The sequence below is a fragment of the Archocentrus centrarchus genome, chromosome 6, assembly GCF_007364275.1.
Source record: "Archocentrus centrarchus isolate MPI-CPG fArcCen1 chromosome 6, fArcCen1, whole genome shotgun sequence".
Taxonomy (NCBI): Eukaryota; Metazoa; Chordata; class Actinopteri; order Cichliformes; family Cichlidae; genus Archocentrus; species Archocentrus centrarchus.
The window spans coordinates 13,618,209-13,630,297 of record NC_044351.1 but is presented as its reverse complement, the minus strand read 5'-3'; the positions used below and the strand labels follow the sequence as shown (position 1 = coordinate 13,630,297).

The 12,089-nt window shown below is 42.0% G+C and overlaps 1 protein-coding gene across 5 annotated transcripts in view; it reads left to right on the top strand.

The window, feature by feature from the left end:
• The window catches only part of tead4 (TEA domain transcription factor 4), a 37,637-nt gene that overhangs the window by 21,338 nt on the left and 4,210 nt on the right, over positions 1-12,089 (top strand). For 2 of the 5 annotated variants that reach the window (XM_030731389.1, XM_030731393.1), the window contains 8 exons: positions 2,969-3,033; positions 4,396-4,467; positions 5,933-6,067; positions 6,556-6,599; positions 6,851-6,912; positions 7,103-7,236; positions 7,836-8,009; positions 11,438-11,578. In XM_030731389.1, coding sequence (XP_030587249.1) covers positions 2,969-3,033; positions 4,396-4,467; positions 5,933-6,067; positions 6,556-6,599; positions 6,851-6,912; positions 7,103-7,236; positions 7,836-8,009; positions 11,438-11,578 — 827 coding nt within the window. The remainder of the gene's footprint in view (positions 1-2,968; positions 3,034-4,395; positions 4,468-5,932; positions 6,068-6,555; positions 6,600-6,850; positions 6,913-7,102; positions 7,237-7,835; positions 8,010-11,437; positions 11,579-12,089) is intronic. The other 3 variants (XM_030731392.1, XM_030731391.1, XM_030731390.1) reach the window with 3 other exon arrangements.

Here is a 12,089-nt window from a genome sequence, read left to right as displayed (position 1 = left end):
TGGAAGAACTTGCTGCTGTAATGTGAGGAACTCAATGCAGGCAACTTAATGTTCATTTGAGGTCAAGTACTGTGAGGACTTTGACAAAGCTCTCTGTTCGTCTTTTCAAGAGTTTGATTGCAAGGAAATGTGGAACACTTTCTTAATCCCTGGGGAATTAAAGAAATATGCATTTAGGGGCTCAAACAATTGGCTGGCGAGTGCACCTCCTGATAAACACTAAACGGTTGAGGAGTTACAGCCCTGAAAGGAAAATAAGATTGAGACGGAATGAATGCCGCAGCTGGGGCTGAAGTGTGTGTGCCAGTGTATGTCTGTATCGACTTGTGTGGCTGTGTGTATAAAGTGGAGCGCAGAGCATTTTGGAGCAGGGTTTTTAGTCCACAAAAGCCTTATACAAAAGCAGTCCTACAGATGGATAATACTGTATGTGTGTGTGTGTGTGTGTGTGCGTGTGTTCCGGCGTCCTGGAGCTTTAGGCAGAATAATATCGACCATTTTTTCCTCTTTTGCTCTCCAAACCGACACATTCATTCTGATTCATGGCCTTATATCTTGACTGTAGCACCACATTAAGAAAACACATTTTCTGCATATTTCACCAGTGTCACAGTTTTGAAGTGTTTCCAGAAATGCTGTAGTCCTTTTTGACTGCAGCCATCAGATCAGTAAAGACTTCCGCATGTTGTTCTAGTGGGAAAGCAGGAACAATATATTTGATTGTTTAACTTGCTTGACTTGTTTGAGTCTGTTGATTCGATAGTGGCACCATACTCCCACAGGTTGCTCTTTAACACAGATTTGAATTTGGTGGGGCCGACCTTTCCAAAGCCTTTTCTGGTAGTTATGCAGCTAGAGCATTTCATAAAGCTGATCTGAAGGCCTCTGTCAAAGGTAGAAGGACAATTTAAATTTAAGTTAGCTGTCCTCAGACACACTGACTTAAACAGTGATGCCTGACTTAATCAATGTCAATTAATGTCCTGACTGAAATATGGGAATAAAATCATATATACATATGAAATAATGAATCTGCTCTTGATTTTATTTTTTTTTTTTTTGCAATCAGGCCATCAAACCTTTGCTCATGCTCCACTTCTCTTTCTGGTTTAATGAAAAGCAAGTTGCTCATTTTTGCCGAGTCATGCTAAACAGCCCCACCAGGCTCTGGTTCTTTGGTATTTTTAAAATGACTGTACTACAGCTGGATTGCTGAGATCTGGAAATATAATAACAGTGCAAAAAAAAAAAAAAAAGTCTTCTGGGGCAAGAAACACATGCAGTCACAGAATTGATTTGGAAGAGAAATCTACAAACTTAGTACAAAAACAGACCCAGACTAAGCAGGTGGCTTATTTTAAACTGGATCGTCTTCGTGTTGCTTTCCATGTCTGACGTCTCGCAGTGGCGTTGATCCGTTTCGAGATCTTAGCGATTACTTTGTTGAGTACAATGAAAGTGACGGCGCAAACAGTGGAAGCAAGACACAAGTTGTGATGAAATGTAATTCTCGTTTCGATGATTGTTTATTAGTATGCCAAAGCTCTCCATCCAGAATACAGTGTGGGTTGTAATAATATGTTATGATAATCAATTTGAGCTTTAAAGAATTTCTTGAAAGAAATTTTGCTGAGCTTTACACGTGATAGATGTCAGGTTATAGGTTGTCACTTTGTATATTTAGCAGCAAAACCTGGGGTTGTTTCTTTAACACATGCTTTCAATAAGTATTAAGTGGAAATTCATGTCTGTGCAAGGGTGGGATCTAAGTTTCACGTGAACTCCGGGTAGAAACTGTTTTGAATTCCGTGCAAAATCTGATCACTTTTATTGGCTGACAAAATGCTTGATGGGGCTCGAACCAGGTGTTAGGTTTCTCTTTTTTCATCCTTCAGGATCCTCTGATTGGCCCGCTTGAGCAGCGTTGTGAGGTCTGACCCAAGCATCACTATGTGAGGGAAAATCTGACGGGTTTATACCAGGTTGTGTGTTGTGACTGATCTGTGTGTTAATTCACATGGAGATGTGGTGCCAAGGGAAAAATGGCCGTGTTTAAGAGGTGGTGTAAACTCTTGTATGACTGTGTGTATATTTCTGTGTGTTTGTGTGGGTGCACGAGAGGTCCTTCGGGCGTGATTCACTCTGTAAAAGATCTTCATTTACAATGACAACAACAAAAAAGGCGGCATTTTCCATTTTAGGTCTTTGACTACAGATTTAATTTACAAGATGATTGTCGTCCTCTAAAGCAACTGGGGAATTTGGATGGGAGAAAACAAGCTCAAAATTTACTGCGGGCGTAAAGGCATATTCCATAAACATTGACACACACACCAGCTGCCTTACTGCCTTACCAGACCAGGCCCCTTTGGTCAGTGGCCTGTGCCATGTCTGTCCTGAGTCCGGTCTAAGGATCGCATGGCTGCAGCCTCCACCTGCTCTGCCAATTGGACCTGTCTGTCAGCAGTGGCAGAGCACAGGCGCACACTGTGGGGATATGAGCTCAGCGTATAGTCGGGGGGTCAGGCTGAGACTGATGCAAGCTCTCTCACAGGCAGAAGTATACACTTAGCTATATACTTACACTTTCTGCTTTCAGCGATGACACACTTGACAGCCTTGAGGTTGCTTTGGGCACGTGCATTTGCACAATGATCCATATGTTTAGGCATCTACATTCGTACAACAATGTGCACACACATTCATTTTTCATTTTGCTGATTATACTCCTAATGTGTAAATATGTGCACAGAAATACACCTTATCTGTTCAGTTATTTTTGTTTTACTTGAAAGGAAACTAAAGGATTTTAAAAAGTGACATAAATATAATATAATATGATTGCAGTGATTTTGCACTCAAAGTTGGGGTAAATGTGTTTGAAACCTTTGTAAATTTTACAGTAAATGGACCTTGTGATAATTTTTGTGAAAGTAAAATATGTTTTTTTTTTTTTGGACCCTTACAGGACGGAATGAGTTGATTGCACGATACATCAAACTTCGCACAGGGAAAACGCGGACCAGGAAGCAGGTGAGTTCTCTGCAAATACCATTTGTAGCAGCCTCTATTTTTGAACCCCTTCAGAAAACCAACTCTGTTGAGTGATGCGCCAACACCCTCTATACACCCCCACCCCCCAGTGGACCCTCAATCCCTGGAGGGCTGGAGATGACGATTGATTTAGGGCCAGGGCCCAATGCACAGATGCTATAGGATCATGTGTCGGTGTTGTTTCTTCACCACCTCGTGGATCTGGTGCTTGTTAGAAGGGAAAAGAAGCTGGGGAAAACAGTGATCTGGATGGGAGACTGAGGCAGGACGTTGAGGGATTTGGAACTCAATCCTCACTTCGGTATCTGATATGGAAGAACTGATGTATGGGGCAGTGATGGATGTGGAGAGAAAGGGTCTCTGCTAAGTCATCTGTCAGAGACACTGTGGGAATGAAAAGAGATGAGTGGAGATGGGAAGAGAAGGAGGGGCAGTGACAGAACAGAGATGAGTAGTAGGACAGGTTGGACTCATAGAAGGACACTTGCTGGTTTATCCACAGTAAACTGGGTTCTGTGCTCCGGAACAGATACACACGACTATGGCTCGTACATCACCGATTTGGTGTTGTCCCGAATGTGTTCCGTATTTCTTTTAATTTTTCATAAAAAATTGTAAGAGTGAAAATTCTTCTAAAGTATCAAGTGTGTAATTACTGGAGGAATTTCAATTTTGCACCTTAGATGCAATATTATTTGCAGAAGTGGCATTGTAAGTATGAAACCTATCTAATCATTTAAGCAAATAAAAAATAAGGCAACAGGTAGGTGGCCTGAAGAAATCTATGCTCACCCTATAGGTTAATTTTAGATGCTACTTCTGGGTCAATGCAATGATAGACCTGTGTTTTTATATGTACATCTGGAATGTCAGTATTCCCAAATTTTTGTTACTGAAGTGTATCTGGGACTTCACAAGGCTTTACAGATTTGAACGTTCACCATTTAAAAGGTTGTTTCATATAAATTACCAGAAAGACTATACACGAATAAATGAAAACAAAAAGCAAGACTGAAAAAAAAAAACTTATAAAATTTTAATTGCAGCAAATCTTTGCAGAAACAGTCTTTGTAACTCTGCATATCCAAGAAAAAAGAAATACTCCTTATTCCTGTGGTCTGTGGTATTGGTCTGTAAGCCTTGAACTCAGTGGAGAATAGCAACTGACAAAGCTGGCAACTAGCTCCTGAACATGCTTTCCTGAAAAATTGGTAGAGACCAAAAATACAGCTAAAAAAGTGTATGAAGAGTATAAGTTCAGCTTTAACACAACTTCAGGTGAGTGGTAATGTTTGATACGGTGCTCTGTGACATTGAATTGTTTACTGTCTGTGCTTCCAGGTGTCTAGTCACATCCAGGTTCTAGCCCGACGGAAGGCCAGGGAGATCCAGGTGAAGCTGAAGGTACGCTACGTGAGTCAACCTCTGCTTTTCATATTCTTAAAATTTCTTTGACAATTTAATGCGAATTGACTTAACATGAATTATTGTTCAATGCACTGTAAATCGCCGTCTGTCTGAACTGTTAAACATGTTGCTGTGTTCTTACTTTCTTTACTAGAGAAAAAAAATATGTGGAACTGTGTTAAAGGTGTAATCAGTATGTTGCATTTTCTTATTTATTTTAGATTGTATTTTAGGCTATAATCAGACCAAAGTATCAGAACTGAGCTGTTGTTACTGCCATGATTTTATTGAGCTTGAGCATTAACAGATGGAAAAGAGGTGAAAACATTGTTACCCTGCATTATTTTCTCTTATAATGAAGTTCCATGCTTCGTTATAGGTATTTCAGCACCCATGCCCCCTGCACTGCCATTCACATTCCATTAAAACAAAGACACAAACGACCGGCTATTTTAATTGTACCCGCTAATTGATGCTAGTTTTAAATGCGACGCCGACACAGTTCAGTGAAATGTGAACATGTCTCCCGAAGCCTGGGGCTTTCCGTGCATGATTGTGAACAAGATGATCCAAACACAATTTTCAGGAAATAAATGAACATTACTAAATTACATTTAGTAAGTGCCACAGTAAAAGTTTTCCGTATGGTGCGTTGAGCATTTACACATCCCTGACCCCCGAGTACTTTCTCAGTTTGCATTTCTCATCCGCATACACTCGCATACTCGCAGTCACAGCAGGCAACAGGACCCTCCCTCAGCTTGGACAGCAGCCATGAGGGTTCAGCTGGCAGGGCGCTGTGCTGGTCACAGGGTTGGCCCCTGTGACAGGCCTTTTTTAAATACGTCTTTGGTGTAACTGAGATCCCTACCACATGTACCCCCCATATTTCAGCTATGCCCTTGTGTTAGCCAGTTCTGGGAAGAAGAATGCACCCTGTGGCCTTGCCCATTTGGGCTTGGCGGCAAGTGCTTGTAGTCCTCTGTGGTTTGCGAACTGCTGAAGGAGTGGATTCAAAAACAAGAACAATATCACCTTACAGTAGAGCTCATAGTCTAAGCTTTTTGTTCTCTATCTGATTTTCAAAATCATTTTTATAACACGAGAATTTACCAGTTTTAATATTGTTATGATAGGCATATCAACATATCACCCTGTTGCCTGCCTTGACTTAAAGTATGACCTCCAACAGAAGCTAGTTGTCATCACTGGCTTGCCCCTGCCAAAGCAATAAACTTAACTCTTGACCTAAAGGTCCTTGACTGTAATATTACCTTCTCTCTAGCTCTCTGACTGGCAGGGATTCACCGATGATGCAAGCTGGCCTCAGCCTTTCATTTCCCCTTTTAGGGCTCTGCTTGTGTTAACGGTGAAGTAGGGCGCTGACTTAAATGGAGTCTGATGAGTGCTGTCCCTTTGCGTTACACTGTCTGTTTTATCTTACTCTCACTCTCGTCTTGCGGCTCTATAGGATCAGGCTGCCAAAGACAAGGCCCTCCAGAGCATGGCCACCATGTCATCAGCTCAGATCATATCACCCACAGCCTTCCAGAACAAGATGGCTCTCCAGGGCCTGTCTAGGCCAGCTTACCCCACTGCTGGTGGGGTGAGTCTCTGATCAGTGCATCATTTTATTTATGTCTTCCTAAAAACCTGAAGAGTAACTGTATTTGTATATATAAAAATAATACCTGCATTGTCATCCACAAGTCTGTGGCTTTAATGCAGATGTTTTCAAAATCATATACTCATACATGTTCATCATATTGCTGCAGGCTGGTTAGTCTGAGACTGCTTTCTGTATTTAAATTTATGAACCTGCAGTTTGGCCAAAAAAGAAAAAGTAACCTACATTTCAATTGCTTGGATAATTTTATATATTTTTAAATAAATATAAAGTATTAATTAATACGTATATTCTGTGTGTGGCTCATAGCACATCGTTCTTGTTCTTTTGACTTTTTGATAGAACAAATCTAAGCTTGATTTCTTTGAAGAAGCAATTTGACGGTATTTTGAATGCAGAATAAACACAGCTGTGTGAGAATTACTGTCAACAATTTAATGTAGTTTGCACTCTTTTTGTCTTCTGAGTTTTGGCATGGGACACTTCCAGGACAGCCAGGAGGCCATGAAGAGTAAGTAATCATTCGTTCTTTTCTTCAGTGCTATCATTAATTTCTCGTGCTATAATTCAGGGAATTAATCTCAATTAAAACACATCAGTGTACTTATAAAGAAAAGTCTTCAGCTGTCTGGCATTCAGCGTGCCACTCTGGCCCCTGCGTCTTTAGACGTCAGGTGATCCAATTAGTATATGAGAAGGGGTCATGAGGCCAAGACGGTGCATAATGTGTCTCTCCTTCTCTTGTCTGTCTCTTCTCTCCAGCATTAAGCCCTTTTCCCAACAGAGTTATGCCATGCAAGCGTCTGGCCCGGCCCCGATAACAGGTGGGTGCTCTTTCTTTCCTCTGCCGTGTTGACAGAAGGCTGTCATGTCAGCAAAGTGATGAGACAACCCAGCTCATCACAAAGAGCTTGCATAAAGCTCAGACAAATAGCTGCAATTTTGCTGCATTATCAAGTTTTACTCAAGTCATACTCAAACAACACATTTACATGCTTGCTGTCTTTTCTTCAGCAGCTTATGATAACACACCGGGGCTGTCCATGTCTCCTGGTGCCCCCCCCTGGCAGGGTCGAAGTATTGCCAGCTCCAAGCTGCGAATGCTGGAGTTCTCGGCCTTCCTGGAGCAACCTCAGGACCCAGAGACCGTGAGTAATGTTGAGACAACTGTGTTCATCCATCAGTGGTTTAGTAAGATTTATTACTGTCATAGTGTTGAATCAGATATTTATTCTTAAAAAATAATTTACAAACATTTTGTTTCAGCATTCTTTTTTTCCTCCTATAAATTTCCATCATAAAATTGACTAAAACAAAAGCACAACTACAAAAATGTTCATCAGTAAGTAGCTGTTCTGCTACTTTTGATTTTATTTTGTCACTTTCAAGAACAGCTCATCTCTTAGATATGGAGTCATAAATGCCAGTTACTGTCTGGGAGTTAAACACTGCATTTTTTTTGCTGTGCAAGTGTGACTGCAAATAAAAAAAACAAAAAAACAATCATGAGATGAACCCTATACACATCAGAAATATACACAAAAGCCAAATCGGATGATCAGGAATGTTGCAAGAGGAAAGAAAAGGGTGGAACCCTTGAGACAGGTGATGGGATATCATAATAAATGCGATCAAATGGAGCGGCTGGCCTCTTATAACAGATGTCAGACAGTTTGGCATTCGGCAAATGAGACATTTGCAATTTCTGAATTTGTTCATTTCCTGATATGCACTTTTGTTTCTCCAGTTCAACAAGCACCTGTTTGTGCATATTGGCCAGTCCAATCCGAGCTACAGTGACCCCTATCTGGAGTCAGTGGACATCAGGCAGATCTATGACAAGTTCCCAGAGAAGAAAGGGGGCCTGAAAGAGCTGTTTGACAAAGGGCCGCACAACGCTTTCTTTCTCGTCAAGTTCTGGGTAAAATGTTTCTCTGCATTTTTTTAAAAATTCAATCTATTTATAGAAGGCCCATTTAGTTTTATATATTCTGTCCTTGTTTCTTCTTTTAAAGCTCAGTTCATGTCTAATTTCAGATGAAAATCTCTCATTTTTTACTCCATATAAAGCTCAGTGTGAGATCTGTGTGTGGCATGTTTTGTACATCATCATATAATCCTCCTGAAGTCATGAAGGTGAAGTGAAAGTACAGTGAATACTCTTGTTAATGTTTTGTAGCACCTGTTGGCTGTTAATGGCCTTGTGGCGTTAACTACGATGAGACAGCTTAAGCATTGGAGTTAAATGAACTTAAGTGCGATTGAGGGCTAGAATGAATGGAAAGTCATGGCTCCCTGACCTGATTGGTGGTTTATGTGCCAGCAAAGAAGGCCTTACTGTCCAGCATGCATTTGCCTTGTGTGTGTGTGTGTGTGTGTGTGTGTGTGTGTGTGTGTGTGTGTGTGTGTGTGTGTGTGTGTGTGTGTGTGTGTGTGTGTGTGTGTGTGAGAGAGAGAGACAGGAACCTTGGGGAGAGTGGCAGGCCTGATCTTTCACTAGGAGAAATGTGATCCGAGACACCTGTCTCTGCACTATTAGACTGACCAACCCTCATGGCCCCTGCCTATATTCTTATTTATAGATAACCCCCACCAAAAGCACACACACACACACACACACACACAACAACGAAACCCTCAAAACTCACCATTACACACTCAGAGTGTTTTAAAGCATAATGACAAAGTCAATAAAAGATACAAATGGAGAACAAGTTGAGGACATAAAAATGGTACCAAGAAGAGAGAAAGACAGAGAGAGATGCAGACAAGTGTAATCACATTTACTTTGTTCATCTTTCTATGCTCTACCTCAGAATAAGACCTTAACTTAAGTACGGGTAAAAAGTCTGTGAGGCCTTGTGTGAGGGTAGCCCTAATGCCTGCTAAGCTCTGTGCTACAAACACAGATGACAGCGGTCAGTGTTCCCCACTGATGTTCAGTAAACAGATCAGCATCCACCTGGCACACAATGGTGGGGAGCTGTCACCACTTTTCCAGTGGGGGTGGGGGTGGGATGGTACCTTTAGGCTTAAAATCAGTCACACTTTTTTGCAGGTGTGGCTCTTTTGAGGTGTAAATATCCATAGCTATTTCATGGCGATATGGATGCTTTCACCACTTTTCTGTGTTGCTTGGATGTTGATGGCTGAGGCTGAAGATAGGCCAAGGTGACAAAGTAACAGAAGTTACTGGCTTGTTTCACACAGAAATATGCTATTTCAAGGTGACAGTATATTAAAGCTTTAACTGCTGCTGTTTGGGCCTCCAAAGATGGCGAATGTCATGTTTAAAGTGCCGCCTTGCACCTAATTCCACCAGATGGCTTCGTATGTATGGCATTACCCTTCTCACACGCTTGACTTGCATATTATTTATTGTACACAGATAAAAGACATTGGTGAGTGTCACCATATTGGAAGTAGTCTACTTCAGTCCTTGGGAAGAGCAGCTGGTCGAGCCGTGGCATTTGATTCAGGGGTGAGGGGAAGAAGGGGATGAGTAGCCCTGCCATATATCATAAAGAAAAAGAGAGCAAGACAGCAATAACGGGCAGGAGATAGAAATAGAGACACAGACAGTGTGAATAAGAGAGAGGGATAACAGGAGAAATGTTGGGTGGCATTAACCCAACAAGTCATCAGTGAAATATTACTCTCTTGATTCATGTCAGAGCCTGGTGGAGTCAACGGTTATGACATATCCAACTTGCTAGAAGAAAACATGCTCATAACACTGCCCCCCCCCCCCCCCTCAAGTCTGTTCATCTTATCATATCCCAAGGGGAACCTTCAGTTCTCAAGGCATCCATGACAAAACCCAAAAAGGCTGCAAAACAGCTGGGTATTTCAACAGCTACAGTGGGGGATGGGGGTGGGGGACACAAAACAAAACCCAGAAAAGATGCTCTCGGCCGTGAAAATAAGCAAAATGAAATCCTTAACACATCTGAAAATATGATAACCTTATTTAAGCCATTGTAAAAGATGGAAAGGCGCTATCTGATATCGCTGCAGTCACAGAGCCACATAGCAGGTTGTGACTTCAGGGTGCGCTGAGGCGCAGGTTGGCATGGTGATGGTGACAGGCGGCTGACCCATCTCCAAAGCTATGGTATTCTAGATTGAATTTCCAGCAAACCTCCCTGTCGGCCACTCGCTGCCCTGCTCCTCTCCCCACCTTCTCCTTCACCCCCCTCATCGCCCGTGGCCCTGTCCTAACGGATTGTCTCACGCCTTTGAAGTGCAGAGGGAATCTGATTTGAGTTGGCTCTGCTAAATTGTTACACAGCCAGCCTGCCCACCATGATCTAATCAGCCAATTGCACACTGCTGATTGTAATTGGATGAATTCCCTCGCAGGCTGTTAGGGAAGCAGGGAATGGCAGTTTGAGGAGGGTCACTAGGCCCCAGGGATGAAGACAAATAGAGGAATTACATGAGCCAGGGATGAAGATGAACGGGGTGATGAAGAGATGAGAGGAGGCTGAGCGGTGTCTCAATGGCCCATTAGAAGACAAGAGCCCGACAGGGGAAAAGGTAAAGCAGCCCAGCTGTCTGACAGAAGAGGCGTCACCTCAGTCTGATCCAAAATCTGATTATACTCACCTCAGATCAAACTTGAACTAGCAGAGGGATTAGAGGTGGGTGAACCTGCTTCTATCTGAGAATGAAGAAACTTGAGTCTAAGCTGCCTTTGAACTTGTGAGGCCGTATTCTTCAAAACTGATAGAAAACCAAGCAGGCGAATGTTTGGCATTCCAGTACTTTCAGTCGTTGCTCATGACTAATGCCAAAATTGCTTCTTTTCCACAATGTCAAAGATTTTTTTTATTGCATTTTTGTATATAAATGTAAGGAGCAACTTAGCATCTAGCCTTGGGCGGCAGCATGCTATTAGATGTCAACAAATGCCACTTGAATGCTCAGCAAAATCTCACATATTATCATCTTACCAGAGTGCACATTTACACATACAATGAGATACACAGCTTCTTGGTAATCTTGAGGCTGGATTTGACAGGTCAAATGAGGATCTGTCCTTTAAGCACATCTTGGCTTTACCAAGGATCCATCTCGAGCTTTTTTGAGCCGTAGCACCTTTGGACGCAGAGGTCCATAGCTATGAGCTGAAAAGTATAAAATGTTTTGATTATGGAGCTGGATGGACTGTGTATCCTCAGGTATGTGGATGCACAGTGTGGAGCATGGGTTGTGCACACATCTCCATTTAAAGGGGTTAAGGTTTGCAGGTCTTTATATGTTCACATACACCACCAAGCTGCTTTAATCGCCATGGTTCCCTTTGGCCAAGTGTATATTAACACATTATCTGTTTCTTCCTTCCAGGCGGACCTTAGTGTAAACCTGCAGGATGACAGCAGCTTCTTTTATGGTGTGTCCAGCCAGTATGAGAGCTCTGAGAACATGATTATCACCTCATCCACCAAGGTCTGTTCCTTTGGCAAACAGGTGGTGGAGAAAGTCGAGGTAAGAATGAGATACTGGGAGGTATCATGTGTCATTTATTTATGTGTCAACGTTTATTAGAGTATACTGGTACTGACAAACTTATCCTTCATTTATTTTGACATATTATTGGAATTTTTGCAGTGTGTTGCATATTTTCTAACACTAAATTTTCTTTTCCAACCTATTTATCCAGGTGCCCACTGGGCAACAAGTCAGGCTTCCTCTGACTTGTTTGTTTAGGGTCCCGTAGAGCATTACATTAGAGATCTTATCTAGCAGATGTGGCTGACTTCTTGAATGAATGGCTTGGAGCAATGCTGTCTTCAGAGTTTATTAAAGAGTCCCTTTGAAATATTTATGAGACGAGAAGAACTGACATTTTATGACTTTATAGCTGCTCCTTTTTTTAAGAGATGTTTATGGAAAAACTCTTTGTGGACCAATAAACATCAAATAACCTGTAAATCCAGCTGTTGCCACCCTGGAAATTTACCCAGCAGCAGAGTGGGAGCTCTCTACATGCTACTCA